At 46.0% G+C, this 16,390-nt stretch overlaps 1 protein-coding gene across 1 annotated transcript in view; it reads left to right on the top strand.

Moving 5' to 3' along the window:
- The window catches only part of LOC119433309 (E3 ubiquitin-protein ligase MARCHF6-like), a 143,193-nt gene that overhangs the window by 82,621 nt on the left and 44,182 nt on the right, over positions 1-16,390 (top strand). The window contains exons 12-14 of the mRNA XM_037700458.2: positions 1,312-1,536; positions 7,244-7,447; positions 13,629-13,780. Of these exons, the coding sequence (XP_037556386.1) occupies positions 1,312-1,536; positions 7,244-7,447; positions 13,629-13,780 (581 nt within the window). The remainder of the gene's footprint in view (positions 1-1,311; positions 1,537-7,243; positions 7,448-13,628; positions 13,781-16,390) is intronic.

Genomic DNA, 16,390 nt, shown 5'->3' on the forward strand with positions numbered 1-16,390 from the left:
TTGGTGTTCCTTTAACAACTCATTATTGGATGCACAATGTGCTCTGCTCTGAGCATTGATTGCAGATCTGAAGTGGTTTGAATCGGAGTTCACATTGAATGATCTTTAACTGATCATACTTTATGACCACCTCCGACTTCAGTAACTCAAGGTTCAAGTGTAGTGATTAGCATCACTAATATTCGCCTGGCACTGAGCAATGTGTGGCTGAGTTGCATGAAATATATGTGAATTGCAGCAGAGCCACAAGTATGAAGTTGCAAGGTGTTAAAATGGCTAAAGAGAGCTACAATAAGAGCTACTTTGGGATTGCTCATTTGAAAAGCTGTGCCTAAGTGTGCACATAGAAGTGCATTCATATGCCAGAGCTATTGTATATGGAGCAATTTTTCTTTATAGCTATTGCTAGTGTAGCCGCAAAAGTTACATGGCTGTAGTTCACATTTTAAAAATTCTACTTTCATATAGGCCACTCTAAAATGAGCTCAAGCAATAGCAAAGTGGAATTGCATGCCCAATGCTTAAGTGGCAGCAATGCAGCTGGGTTAGTACTTCATCTGCTAGAATAATGACAAGAGTGGGTGCTTATCATAAGCTGTTTCATGGCATGCATTGCTGATACAATTTCATTGGAAGCCTATGCTTGGAACTGGTACACGTCAAGTTGTGTAGGCAACTTCACTGACAGAGCTGTGCATATGGGCAAGCATGAAAGTGGTGGCACTGATCATTAATGTATATAAATAAACTTTATATAAAGTAAAACATTGTCATTGTTACTGTGAATATTGTAAACCTCTACCTAGTCCGGAAAAAAAAAAGTGCTGTCGTGTATGAAATTTCTTTTGCTACCAATTGCAAATCCTGCAAGGTAGTAAACAGTGAACTTATGAATTCACTACAGAAGGTAGGCCCTTAGTAGTGCTACATTCCACCAGTACTCACCTCCCTTAACTTAAATATAAGCTGTCATTGTTTATTACTGATGTGGTCAAGATGCTAGGCAATTGTTTTTGTTGAATCATCAATCTGACTTATTGCGATGTGCTGTCCTCATCATTACCCTCGCATTTATCAATAATACGTCCAGCACATTCCTGGTGTTGTGGCTAAATAACAATTATTAATGGCGGCCTCATTTATAAACCCTTGGGCCAGTTTTGGAATTGTCCTGTCTATAATGTTTAAAGTGGCTCTGATCCTTGGAAAACGTGTAGTCTATAACTAACGCTATTACCGCAAAAACGTCTTACTGTAATGAAGTTTGAATGAGCCCTATACCTAGTACTGAAAATGGGATGTTTTTTACAGGTGGCTGTTTCCCAGTTTGAGGGCCTTCTGACCACACTGTGTGGCTATGTGCTGCTGGGTGTGGTGTTGGTATTCCTGCATGGCCTAGCAGCCCTGGTGAAGCTGCGCAGGACGCAGCGCCTGCTGGGCCTCTGCTATGTGGTGGTCAAGGTGGCCCTGCTTTCCGTTGTCGAGATTGGGCTGTTTCCCCTGGTCTGTGGCTGGTGGCTCGATGTCTGCTCCCTGGTGCGTGGTTTTGTTCCTTCTCCGTGCTTGTATCTGGCATAATTTATTTTGAGGCATAAAAATTTCATATTGAATAAAGTTTGTACTGGTACTGTTGTTTCGGTCAAGCATCTAAAACTTATGTAAAGCGTTGGGCTCAGTACAGTTTTAAGAAACATATTGAAATAGTCTGCAAATGTTCTTGAGGATGCAAGTGCTTAAAGGGTCTCTTACCAGGTTCGGGAATTGCAAATAGACATGTGCGGAGTCTAGGTCACATGCTGACAATTGTGTCTGCAAAGTATCAAACTGATGTACAGTGGAAAACACCTAAAATTTCACACGAAAGCTTGCATGCCCTTCCTCTCGAGGGAGCCCCACATGCCGTCAGAGAGTCAAGGTCACACACGTAAACGTCTCTGCCTCAGATGCACTGCCTGCAACTGCCTGCAATGTCATTCATTGTGACACGTGACTTAGGTAAATCAGTCAGTGCTGGGGTTATTTGCTTGATGTATTGCTCTATTACATAATTTAAGGTTTAGAAAAATAATAAAACCTACAAACAGAATACAGTGCAGTCCACTTATAACGATATCAAGAAAAACGAAAAATCCCATCGTTATAACCGATCATCGCTATATCTGGACTGCCGTTAAAAAAAAAACAAAAAAAACCTATCTTTGCCATCCCAAAACCAAATTTGCCACTTGTGATAAAAAATCGACGTTGTAGAAAGTAGGCTGTGAAAAATAAAACGTTTATTTATACCTTTAAATAGCATTTCAATCGTTAGGCGCGCTGAAATAGAAATTTGCTGAGCATGAGGTCGCAGGATCGAATCCCGGCCACGGCGGCTGCATTTCGATGGGGGCTAAATGCGAAAACACCTGTGTACTTAGATTTAGGTGCACGTTAAAGAACCCCAGGTGGTATAAATTTCCGGAGTCCCCCACTACGGCGTGCCTCATAATCAGAACTGGTTTTGGCATGTAAAACCCCATAATTTAAATAGAAATTTGCACTTGCTTTTGCAGAAGTTTCGGATTTACAACCGCCGTGTGCATCGCGACCAGCTGCTGCGCGAACACTGGTGGCCATAATTTAGCGTGCATGAATTCATTGAGTGACTCGATCGACGACTTGATTGAACGTCGGAGTCGGTGTCAAAGACGGGCCATTGCTCTCGTCGTCACTGCCGCTGCTGTCATCGCCTCCGTCGCACAACGTCGCCGTCTGTCGCGACAACGATCGCCCCGTCGGAGATCTCTTCGCAGAACGAGGCAGCACTATCTGCACTCAGAAACTCTTCCATCGAAGCACCACCTATTTCATCGTCAGTAGCGACGTGCTCCCAGAGTTCGGTAATGTCAGCGGCTTCCACCGTGTTGGTTTTTCCCATGGGGTTTTGGTCCTGGAGCACGAAGCCTGCTTTTTTCGTTGATCGGCATGGCCACTGCTTCTAGCCTTCATGATCGTGGCGTGGCGCTCCCGGTTTTCATCATTGTCGATATCATCGACTGCGCGAACTCGTACTTCTTCGAGTCTTCAAAATTTGCAGCTTCGTCTCGAGAGACACAGCTTTGCGCTTCATCGGTACACCTCCCGCTGCTTCCGCGGCGCATTTCCACACTCGCTGAGAGAGGGAGAGTGTAAAGGGAGCGTAGGCTGCGCAGGGTGCAGGCGCCGCTCGCTTATTGCTTGCTTCCCCCTCTTCTCCGGACACTCGCACGATCGCCGGTGATTCGGACGCGAAGCAGCTGGCGCCATCTTGCGATGCTCTCCGTGGCTTTCGTTCCCAATCGGCGCGCGGGTGGGATGCGCTGCGTGTTAATGGCGGCAGATACGAACTCACGTAGGCAAGCTTTCGCCTCGTCTCAATTAGAGGCAACTTAGGAATGCAAATTTCACGGTTATTCTGCATGAAAAATGCTGCCCAGAATCAAAATTTCTATTGATATATCCGATATTTGGTGAATAACATATCGTTATATATAGTTTTTTTTTCTCATAGCCCTAATGCATAAGTTGACACTCTTACGTTGATGTATCGTTATAACCGATATATCGTTATATGTGGTATCATTATAAGTGGACGGCACTGTATCCAAAAGTTTTATCTTTCTTTGCTCCGTAACAAAGTTTGGCACACTTCCTTGTCGTTGGCGCATTCGTGCTCTCCTATGCGCAAGCAACCACAATCGTCCCTTGTGGCATCAGCTTACAGGCTTTCAAGCAGGCACGGACATGGACCATCGAGCATTGTACGCACTGTGGCATTGTGGTGTGCAGCTGCTGTGCCACAAAGCAAAAAAATAAAGGGTGAGGCGGGGCTTGTGATGTAAATGTTACACAGCCACTCGACTCCAGTGCACTCTAAAAGCACTTTACACCCCTTGGGGCATATCTTTGTTCTACAACAATAATCGCCATCTATCTAGCATGGCTTTCCTTTAACGCTGCATGCCCGGTACTTCCAGGTCACGAATGACATGTGCATTATCAGTGTGACATAACATTTCGGCTGTGTTTGTAAGAGCAGCGCTGTGTGTACAGGTGTGCATATGTGCCAAGAGCATGAACAGCCCCAAAACCTGTGCCACTTCGCTAGCTTCCGAAATTGGCACCACACAAATCACACTATTTGTGAAATCGATGCTGCGTGAGCAGGCAGACTCCATGGGGGCTTTAAAAAAAAAAAATAGCACACAGTAACTGTACCAAAGGGTAGAATAGCCTAACAAAAGAATGAAGCGTTTGACTTCCTATTGGCTGATGGCAGGCTAATTTTATATCTCAATAGCATGTGGCTCATGTCGTCATTCTGCGAGCTGTGACACTGTTTTAATTAAGTTAGGTGAAATGATAGCTTGTGGGATAGCTCAAGGATTTCGCAGGTTCAAGCAGGTGAACATTTCAGAATTAAAGAAGGGCATAAAACAAAGCTTTCAGTCATACCAAGTGCAGTGTGTGTCTTGTAGCTCTGTCCTTTTTGTTTTAATGCTGTTTTATTCATTGTCTCTGTAAAATCAATATTTGGGTACACCTGTAATTATGAAACTTCATTTCTGTGGGTCTCTGTGATGCAGGCTCTTTATTTTGCGATGGGGGGTCACTGAGGCATAAGCTCTGTAGCACCCAAATGAAAACAAAGCCATTTGCACATGTGCCTCATCAAACATCTAATGCACACAAAGGGATGGGTGAATAGTGAATTTGAGTTTCGAAGCGAATTCGAAGCACATAGTGATTTGGTCGAATAATTTCGAATCGAATAGTTCGAATAGTATATATCACATATTACAGTAAAACCTACTTAATTCGAATTTCACGAGACTGAAAAAAAATGTCCGAATTAACCGAATGCCGAATTATCAGGGTATCCAGAAAACAATAAGCAAATGCTTACTATGTCAGCACGATATTATTAGTGTAATGGATGAGCAAATCCTTTTGTTATTTTGCACAAAAGCAGTGCAGAAGCGGCAATTCTCGTCATCTCGTGACTGATTGGCTCTCGCAGCGGCGATCGAGGTCTCGCGACTTCCTTCGCAGCAAGGCCGCGGCACGCGCCATCATTTGTGATACACTTTGCACTACCGTGCGCACATCCTGATTATTTTTTCGCTAGTAAGCTGACCGCCAACAGATCGCACGTCCATCATGAAGTAGCCGGTGCTCTTCATCCTCGACATCTTTGCACCGAGTCAAACCGAAACAACTGTTTGTTGCAACTGCGGCCGCTATCGATGCGATTATGGACGAATTTGTGGTGCTTAAGGCACACGGCCGACGGACGCACCGAGTCAGAATGAAACTACCGTTTGCTGCAACAACTGCAGAGGAAATCGCGGTCGCTATCTATGCAACCATGCATGGCCACTACGCAGCTTTTTAGGCGTGCGGCCAACGTGCGTATTGAGTCAAAACGAAACTACTTTTTGCTGCAACCGCTGTGGAAGAAACCGCGGCAGCTATCGACGCGATCATGGATGGCGACTATGAAATCCCACGGCCAACGCGTTATGCGCGGCGGTAAACGCAATAAAGGCACAAATAGGCACGAAGCGTTCCGTCGTTGCTGTCATTTACGTACGATTTCCGCTGATGACTATGGCGATGCGGACTCCGCCGCTTCGTTTCGGTTGCACGCTAGCGCCGTTTATGCTCTTTTGCGTCGCAATTTTCTGGCTCTTTAATGCAAAAATGTATAGCCTTCGAGATTTATGGTTGATGTATGGCAGCCATGACGTGAAGCGAGATATGTACCGGCCGTCCGTGGCTTCTGGCTACCTATTCGGTAGTGCCGAATAATTCAAAAATATCGAATACCTGAATTCGAATCGAAGCAAATAATGAATATAGAATTATTCGATTGAATATTCGACAATACCGAATATTCGCCCATCCCAACAAACAAGAAATGGCAAGAAAATGGCAATGACTTTAGCAAGACACTACGTGAATCAAACGGGAACAACCTACTGTAGAACAGTGCAGTTCACCGAGGCATGACAGCGGGTGGAGGCGATGAGGGAAGGGGCACTGAGCTCACCAAAGTAGTAGTTGAGTTGAGCGACAGGGTGATGTCTAGAACATAGTTTTCTTCAGTTGGCCGATGAAAGACAGGCACAGCATCAGAGTCTCAAAGATGGAGCTCCAGGAGAAAGTGGCGTTCTGGCAAGGCAGCTGTCCGAAAACTCGGACCCCCGACCTGACCCCGTGCAGGAGCCCACAGGCCTCGTGGTCGAATTGTGTGGCCTGGAGAAGTTGCAAAGTGTCTTCTCATAGGAAGGTGTTGGCCGGCTCTTGACTGGTTGCCCTGGTCGGGTGAAGTCCTTGCGGCATGAGTCCGAAAACTGACAGCATGTCTTTAGCACCTAGTTCGGTGGCTGACCTTCTTTTCACGTGGCTTCCGTGCAACTTTCCGCATTCATGTTTCATTCATGCCTTTTTCCTTCATTGCTTCGTGGTTCTCTAGGGTTTGCCTCTTCGGAGCTCCGTGGTTTCCAGTGATTGGATTCTTTTTGGTTTGTTTTCGTGTCACTCGTGCCCCCGTGCTCAACTTTTGGTCATTGTCTCTCTTTTCGTCTTTTCACAAACCACTGCATTTGAGTTCATGCACTTCACTCATCACAGTCACTCCTCTTAAGCAAACATATTGTCACGTAGTAGTGACGGTGAAGAAAACAGTCGCAAACTGTGAATGACAAAACGGACTTTTTATTGGGCGAACGTGTGCCCACAAAAGCAAGTTGCACTCGAAGCACAATGATAGCAGCGAACACAGTCGGCGATCGTCGAAATCTGATTAGTGGCGAAACGCATCAGCCTTTATACATGAGTCATCGAAGGTTCCAGGATAAACCGTGGTGCCTGCGTGTCTTCCAGAAAGTACTAGATAATTCGCGTGGCTTATACAATCAGATTACATAAGCGTCGGTGACAACAGACAATGGATAGAAGCATCGACAACGTTCGAGAAACTGCCAAGTGATAACGTTTAACATTTGTTAGCCGGTGAAAAGTGGTCACCAGTGAAAGATAAACAAGTACACGTGTCAATATTCAGCTGCTTTCTTCAAGTTTCTTCTTAAGAATTGTCTACTTTAATTAGATGACCCGAGGCTTCAACAATTTGCTTTGCACTACTACTGCAATACTGACACGCACGGTCCACGTTGTATCTTTGGCACGTAATTAACATGTGCATTTTTGTTCCTTGCAGAGTATGCTGGATGCCACTTTGTCAGATCGGGAGTCCAGCTTCCAACTGGCACCTGGGACATTCATGTTCTTGCACTGGCTGGTTGGCATGGTGTACGTCTTCTACTTTGCCTCATTTGTGCTGCTTCTGCGTGAGGTGCTACGACCTGGCCTGCTGTGGTTCCTGCGGAACCTCAATGACCCAGACTTCAATCCGATACAAGAGGTAGTGTCCATCATGATTTTATCACCGAAATCAGCTGCATGCACCATTGTGGCTCAGTGGCATGGCGTTCTGCTGCTGAGCATGGGGTTATGAGTTGCTGCATTCTGAAAGGAGTGGAATGCAAAAATGCTTTTGGTGTCTTTAAGTATATATTAAGTACAGACCTGCCAACTTTTACAATATTTATTGTAATATGCCCGATTTTTAAAGCTTGTTTACGATTATCATATCGACACCTATAATTGAACATTAAAAAAAAAAATGTGCACCTAGTTCAGGACTTATTCTGAAAATAATACTGACACTGATCAATTTTTCTTTGTATGATTTTTTGGACCCATTGACTATACTGACCTACTTTTTCATGAGGGTTGCAATGTGGGTTGTTGGTAACGCATCTTGGAGGGTTTACGGTAGCGTGATTAAAAGATAGGACAAAAGAAGGGACACGCACGGCACTAACTTACAACAATGTTTATTATTGAAGACCAGTTAGTACTTATGCACTCAGCCACCATGAGTCACAGCCACGTGAACAGTTAGACATTCAAAGAGAAAACATTTCTCTATACAGTGATATCCTAAGGCATGCGCAAAATTTTCAGTTCTTTATCAGAGAGAGCCAATGACGGTTTACTGATACAGAATTCCCCCAAGGCAGCAATCTGTTCAGCTTCTATTATAAGTCTAGTAAGTTCACACTTACTTCTACCAGTAATGGTTGTTGAACCATAGAGAGGGTTGCAATGATGCTGCTCATGATGAAGGGAGAGAAACCCATCTGATGCAACTTTGTCGACCTTATTTTTATGTTCTCGCAACCTATCATTAATGCATCTTCCGTCTGCCCGACGAGAAAAAAAGGCCAACAGTTATACCCTATATCCACTGGTTGTTGCACAACCTAAAGAAAATTGCCCGGCAAGTAACACTGATGTGGTTTTTTTAGCACCTAACAAACTAATCAGCTTGTGCATGAAAACAAGACCACAGAAGAAAGAAAGTGCTCTTAGCTGCCAAGTAACACACAGAAAAAAATTTAGAGATTGCGAGACTTCGATTATATATCGCATACCCATATCGTGTGGAAAGTATTACGTCGGGCAGACAGGCAGATGCATTAATGATAGGTTGCGAGAACATAAAAATAAGGTTGACAAAGTTGCATCAGATGGGTTTCTCTCCCTTCATCGTAAGCAGCATCATTGCTCCCCTCTCTATGGTTCAACAACCATTAATGGTAGAAGTAAGTGCGAACTTACTACAGTCGCCGACCATTTATTCGGACGCTGAAAATTCAGACATGCTCGTTTATTCGGACACCTTCGCGGCACCGCCACTCGTCCCATTGAAGTAATGTATAACCACGACCAATAGTTCGGACGCTCTACAGCGTGCCGTTCATTTTTTCGGACTCCGGCGGCCTGGTCAGATGCGACGTCGAACGCCACGATACGGTCACGACAAGCTGGCCGCGTAGGTTGCCAGCACTGAAAGGGCGCGCTTGCTATGGTTGGATTGCTGGTGTCTAAATCCACGCAGCACCTACAAGTGTCAGTTGCCAATCTCGAAGGCTATACTTTTGTTGGCTACACCTGTTGGTTGTCGTGTTTCGGATTTAGCCAGTCCAGTATCCATTGACTGTATACCGCGGCCAAACAGCAGGCCAAGCCAGTGTGCTTGGAAGTCGGTGCTCGGCCTTTGCGTTGTCAGTTGTTACGTGACCTAGGCCTTGTCAACAGCTACCTTTCAAGTCTCGCTCTTTTGCTTAGTGCAGGGGTTCTCAAGTACGTTCATCCCAGGGAACCCTGCTAAGCTCCATAAAGTGCCAAGGAACCCCCCTCCCTCCCCCCCCCCCCCCCCCCCCCCGAATTAACCGAATGTCAAATTATCGAGGGTATCAAGAAAACAAACAAATGCTTCACTACGTCAACACGATTTTATTTACTCAATGAATCGTCAAATCTTGTTTCTATTTAGCACACGACCAGTGCGGAAGCTGAAATTCTCTTCATCTCATGATTGATTAGCGCTACCAGCGGCGAAGGCCTCGCGACATCCTTCGCGGTGCGCGTTTTCATCTGAGACGCGCTTTGCAACAACGGGCGCACATCCCGATTATTTTTTCGCCACTCAGCTGCTCGCCAACAAATTGTCCGTCCATCGTGATGTAGCCGGTGCTTTTTATCGTCGACAGCTTTGCACTGAATCAAAGCGAAAATACTGCTTGCCGCAACTGCTGCGGACGAAACCGCGGCGGCTATCGACGCGATCATGGACGGCGACCTTGCGGTTCAGAAGGCAGGCGGCTGATGCACGCACCAAGTCAAAACGAAACTACCTTTCGCTGCAAGAAGTGCGGACGAAACTGCGGTCGCTATCGACGCTGCTGTGGGAGGCGACTACGCAGTTGTGAAGGCACGCAGCCGACGCGCGTATCGAGTGAAAACGAAACTACTATTTGCCGCAACCGCTGCGGACGAAACTGCGGTGGTTATCGACGCGATCAGAGATAGCGACTACGCACTTACGGAGGCACGCGGCTAGCCGTCAACGCGGTGTTACTCGCGGCGATAAACGTAAGAATAAAGGCTTTAAAGGCACAATTAGGCACGAAGCGCTTCGGCGTTGCTGTCAGTCGCGTGCCGCGTACGATTACCGCTGAGGACCACGGCGATGCGGACTGCGCCGCTTCGTTTCGGTTGGACGCTACGCCGTTCTTGCTCTTCTGCGGCGCGCATTTGCGGTGCTCCTCGTTTTTCTTTTTTCCTCCAACGTATAGGTCAGTGCGCACGCTATCGGCACCTACCCTATCTACAAATAGGAGAAAGGCGCATGGTGGTAAGCTACGGCCTCCGAGATTCAAGTGCGAAAGCTTAGGCGCGCTGCCCGTTCTGAGAGGTTGGGTGGCTACAAGCTGCTTGCGTATTTATTGCGCAGTTCACGCGTTGCTGTTACGCACTGTGATGTGCTTTTTGACACTCGGGCATGGGTAATGGAGGTTCTTTGGATCAAGCGCACCTCGTGTTCGCCGTTTTAGACACTTGTCGAGAGCGGGACCAGGGAAAATTTATCAGTGGCTCGCGAAACCCCGAGCAGGGGCCTGCGGAACCCACTTTGAGAACCCATGGCTTAGTGTGTTAGGCCTGATTTGCTTGTTCGATCTCGTCCAGTCGTCGCGTAGTGCGAAATGGCTCCGACGCCTCCCGTGCCATCTGCGCCGACGAGACGCGGCAATTACAAGACTCTGTCTATAGCGATAGCCAGACACTGTCGGAAATAAGGCTGACCTGATCGCGCGTAAGCGTGCAATTTTTTCCGTCCACTGGGACCATAAAGATACTTTTTTCTGGCGAATCCTTTTTTTCGGACTCTCGATTATTCGATTTTTTCGCGGTTCCCATCGAGTTCGAGTCAGAATAAACGGTCGGCGACTGTAGACCTATAATAGAAGCTGAACAGATTGCTGCCTTGGGGGAATCCTGTATCAGTAAACCCTCATTGGCTCTCTCTGATAAAGAACTCAAATTTTTGCGCATGCCTCAGGATATCACTGTATAGAGAAATGTTTTCCCTTTGAATGTCTAACTGTTCACGTGGCTGTGACTCCTGATGGCTGAGTGTATAAGTATGAACTGGTCTTCCATGATAAACATTGTTGAAAGTTAACGCTTTGTGTGTCCCTGTGTGTCTTCCTTTGTCCTGTCTTAATCGCGTTACCGTAAACCCTCCAAGCTACTTGTCCAGCAGTGACACCAACTGAAAGAACCAATGTATAACAGCGAGTGAAATTTCAGCTGCTGTTACTTAAATATTTTATGAACTCAGTAAAAAAATTCTTAAATTCTGGGCACATATGATAAACTGCGTACAATGCCCAAACCTTTATAAAAACAATCTTCATTCGCAGATGCACGAATTGTTTACGTATCTTCGGCCAGCTGCTGGGGGGGTTTTCCGCAAAGCGCAGGCGTGTGGCGTGCAGTGGTTTTGTTAATTTCAAACGTTAATGTAAAGATTCGTCCAAGTGGAGGGTGGGGTCGGATTTGTTTTGGCCACTCGCGATATCCTAAAATGCGGTTCACAGAAAGCCTTTGTCTACCAAAAGACAAACCCGGCCACGCAGGTTGTCCAGTTCATCATCGCATGCCCGGCATCACTCAGTGAAAAGATAGAGTGTCATCCACGCTTTCTTGTGTGACTTGCATTGGGCCGGGAGGAATTCTGTGCTCTTGATGCAGGGTGGCACTCTCCGCTTGCCTATAACGAACGGCTGCAGTTTGCACGAGACATCCATATGTGCAGCGACCAAGACTTAGGCTCATGTTTCCTCTATAGCATGTTCTGCCCTTCAGATTCAATCTCTTGTATGGCAGCACCCGCCAAAACAATACCATTTCAAATTCACATCAGGATTAAAAAATGAACTATCATGTGTAAGAAATTTTTTGATGTAATAAAACGGCTAAGAGGTTAAATCCGGCCATGCTGTAGCATTGCATGTTTGACTGTATTTACATATACAGCCGAACCCACTTATAGCAATATTCATGTGCCACAAAAATTCCATGGTTATAACCGATAATTGTTGTAACCAGGTTGCTTGAAAACAATTAAAATAGGGGGATGGCAGAGCTGTTGTGAGAAAACTGAAATGGCGGGGAGGCCAGTGCCCCTCCCCACCTTCTTCCTGCATCTGGCTGCTGATTGTGTTGACTTGTTTAATTGTTTAACTCTGCTTCGTGCGTGCTCCGATCGCATGTAACAAGCCGCGGCTGTCGGCGTTGAAGAATGGCACTGCTATAACTACTGCAAAGCAGTATCAAGGGTTTTAAGTGCCACGCGAGCTCCGCTGAGGTATCGCTTTCGTGGTCTCAAAAGGCGCCTTTTAAAATATGCGAGAAGGTAGCCACGGCAGCCTCTAAACTTGACAAATCTAGAAGAATCGCTGGGGCGAGATTGCCACAAGCATCTTGCCACGTACTTCTCACTGGCTTGCACGAGAAAACCCCATGTCCATCGGCCTTGATTGCTTTACGTGAAGCTTGCCGACATCCTCCTCCAAGGCATCCAGGTGCTCCACCTAGTGCAGCAGAAGATCCCTCGCGAAAATGAAGCCCCAGAGGGACTGAATCGTCTTCAGGGCCTCCTGTGAGAACAACGTTGAGGCAGCCTGCCCTATTGCGTCGTCGCTGCTGATGTCGCCGTCACTGTCGCCTTCGCTCTCCAATGCAAGCACGTATGCAATGTCTTTGCTGATGATCAGCAGGCTTATCAGCCATCTTCCGTTTTGGCGGCGAGTCAAGCGAGGCTGAGAAACCGCGTGGCCAGGAATGACTTCAACTCAACCAACAAAGATGAGCACGAGCAACTTAATCTGTTGACTGAACTGTTCAGAATGAAGGGTCAGCTGGCCAGTGAGCAATCTGGGAGCAGCGCTGTCAGTGCAGTTGGCATTGTCCATTCATGTTTTGGAGGGTGGCGCGGCGTAGAGCTATGGGTGCAGCCCATTCGTGTTCGGAGGCGTGAAAGGGCGATGGGGGAGAGGCGCGCAAGGCTGGCGATGCAGAGAAGGCTGGAAAACGGTGTGCGGTGGTGTGCAGCGGCTCGAATTTCTTTTTCTTGTTTTTTTTTCCAAGGATTTCGCAATCCATTACCTTTCGGCATGGACACCCAGTAGCCAGACTTCATCATTATAACCGATAATGCGGCACGTGGGCATTGTAGTAAGCGGGTTATTTCACCATAGAAAACACTCAAAAGTTGAGGGTGCAGCAGTTGCTCATTGTTATAACCAACATATTGTTAAAACTGGTATCACTATAAGGTGGGTTCGGCTGTATTTGGGATATTTTTTGTGTGAGAAACCTAAAAAATGTTCGTATTACGTTTTTGGTTACTTTTAAATACAATGAAGTCATTTTTAGTGATCATTAACTTGTAAAAAGTTCCTGCTAAAATATGTGACTTCACTGGCAGCAAGTGTATGAATTTCCAAGGTTGTGCTGCCTCCTGTCTTCTGTTACATCTTTTCAAGTATATCAAATCTTTGCTCATGATAAGACTTGCATATTTGCATATCTAGAAGTGTGACCCACTAAGTAGCTTTACTGGTCAGTATCTCTACACTGTTCCTTTAAAGCAGCATGCATAATTTATATGCTGTGTTTGGCCTTAACAGATGATCCACCTGCCGATTCTGCAACATGTCCGCCGCTTCCTGGTGTCGCTGGTGATTTTTGGTACTACCGTGCTCCTCATGGTGTGGGTGCCTGTGCGGCTTATCCAGTTTCTCCTGCCAGGCTTCCTCCCATACCACGTACTGATTTCAAGGTAAAAAATATTTTCAGCAATCAGGGCCATGCATCTATTAGTGTTTCTCATGTCTGGCTTTATTTGCTGCTACAGTGCAAAAGTGTGGCACGGTGAGAGCTAACATCCTTATGCTTGCCTTCTGCCAGTCCGCCAAGCTTGAACACAACACTTGAAAACTGCAGTGTAAAGCTGTGCTCGTGTCATCAGTTAATCTTGAATTCCTGCGTACTTTTTCGTTGTGGGTTAGCCACTTTTGACTATTTTTATAACTGCACCATTTTAATCATGCTGTTTTATCAGTAGCTTTGCTATGTTAGCTGGCATGCCAGCAACCAATAGTTATAATACAGTGGAATCTTGTGGATACGATTCTGCGTAATACGTGTTTCGCTATAATACATCTTTTTTTTCTTTTCCCGGCCAACACCCCATGAGCAATGTACTATTTTCATACGGTTGATGCGATCGCGTTTTCACCTGAAATTGGATAATATGACTGCAAACTTGTATTTCTGAAACTCGTAGCTTTATATTCAAGCATATTAGATTAAATTACATTCCAACGACCCATGAACAACATGTTAAGGGCCGGCTACAGTAGCGGAAAAACACGCGCCACAAAAGTTGCCGTGAAGCATACTTTTCGTGCCGCGGGAGGGCTCAGTCCTGGACTGATTTAACTTGCGGCGCGCCGCAGTGGCTAACGAGCTGTGAAGGAAGGAGACCAATGAGAGCTGCCCCTTCAGTGACGTACACGTGGGAAACTGGTGTCATGCGTACCTGCTCCACTGCTATTTCCGTACTCGTGTCGTGTCAGCCGGACCGCTTGTTTCGTAGTATCGTCTATTTGCGTCAGCTTTCACTCGCGCTTGTTTTGGTAGGCTTTTCAGGCGAGAATTTCGTGTGGTCATGCGACTGAATGAAATGTTTGCCCTTGTCTGACAGTCGTTTCGCTCTTTGTATCACGCTCAAATGCTCAGTTGAGTGAGGAAACAGCGGCTTCTTCTGTTTAACTTCCAAGAGAACTTGTTTATGGATGTTGAAAAAAGAAAGTTCAGCCAAAACTGACTAGCTATTTTAAGGTTGCTGACTAAAAGTGTGTTGGCTGTGGTTCGTGTCATGTTGAGTGATGCTGCTCCGCATAATGTGCGCCCGTGTTATTCGGAGCAGTATCACTCGATGCCACGAGAAGCTTTGCTAGCGAGTTTGTCACCAAGTAAGCCTGTTTTCTTACTTTTTTTGGAGCTTGCTTTGGATAACACAATTTTTAGATGATACACTTTATTTTATTGTTCCCGCAAAGTTTATTGTTCCCGCAAAGATCGTATGGAGATTCCACTGTGTTGCTGCATGAGTTTCATTCACAGTTTGGATAATTTGCTTTTGTAACCGTGCATGGCCACTACGCAGCTTTTTAGGCATGCGGCCAACGTGCGTATTGAGTCAAAACGAAACTACTTTTTGCTGCAACCGCTGTGGAAGAAACCGCGGCAGCTATCGACGCGATCATGGATGGCGACTTTGAAATCCCACCGCCAACGCGTTATGTGCAGCGGTAAACGCAATAAAGGCACAAATAGGCACGAAGCGTTCTGTCGTTGCTGTCATTCACGTACGATTTCCACTGATGACTATGGCGATGCGGACTCCGCCACTTCGTTTCGGTTGTACGCTAGCACCGTTTCTGCTCTTTTGTGTCGTACATTTCCGGCTCTTTAATGGACAAACGTATAGCCTTCGAGATTTATGGTTGATGTATAGCAGCCCTTACGTGAAGCATAGCCTCCGAGACGTGTACCAACCATGGTTTCATGCTGCCTATTTGGGACTGGCGAATAATTCGAAAATATCAGATATCTAAATTCGAATCGAAGCGAATAATGAATATAGAATTATTCGATCGAATATTCGACAATACCGAATGTTCGCCCATCCATAAGAAAAACGCTTACAATCGGGTAAATACTGCAATCAGACATTGTGAGCTATGATTATTACTTGAAAATCTTCTGAGGGCAGGTCGAAAATAAGCATTTTCGACGGGACATTTTTTGACGTGTGTTCAATGCATTCACTCTCCCCTGAGCTCTACCAAGACAGATGCTGTCACTAAAGAGGTCGTTATCGCATAGGAGTCAGGCGCGTGCGTGCTGACCGGTCAAGTTCAAAGTATTCGGTGAAAGCCAATATTAGGATCGAAATAACGAAAATGTGCGCCCATAGAAATGCATGGGCGCCAGCTGGAACCTTCAGAAGATGGAATAAACGAAAAGTTGAGTTAATCGGAATCAAATGAAAGTCTACTGTATATGAATCTGGCCAGTTGCACCTACGCACGCAGATGCTCGTCAAAATGGTGGACACCTTCTACACCGCGCTCCGCAACATGGGGACTTAGTGCAAATACTCATCAGCAGCAGTCGGAAGAATGCCTTGTGTGCGACAGGTTTATCATGGGCCTGCTCGATACTCGCTTGTCGAACCAGCTTTTTTGAAACCCAAAACTGACTCTTCAGGACGCGCCCACTCAAGCTACACGAAAACGCTGAAAATGAGAAGAAACTGCAAAGCAGAAACTCACCCGGGCTCCCTCAATGTTGACACTGTGTTGTGGAAGCAAACCAATAT

Source organism: Dermacentor silvarum, chromosome 1 (assembly GCF_013339745.2).
Source record: "Dermacentor silvarum isolate Dsil-2018 chromosome 1, BIME_Dsil_1.4, whole genome shotgun sequence".
NCBI classification, from domain to species: Eukaryota; Metazoa; Arthropoda; class Arachnida; order Ixodida; family Ixodidae; genus Dermacentor; species Dermacentor silvarum.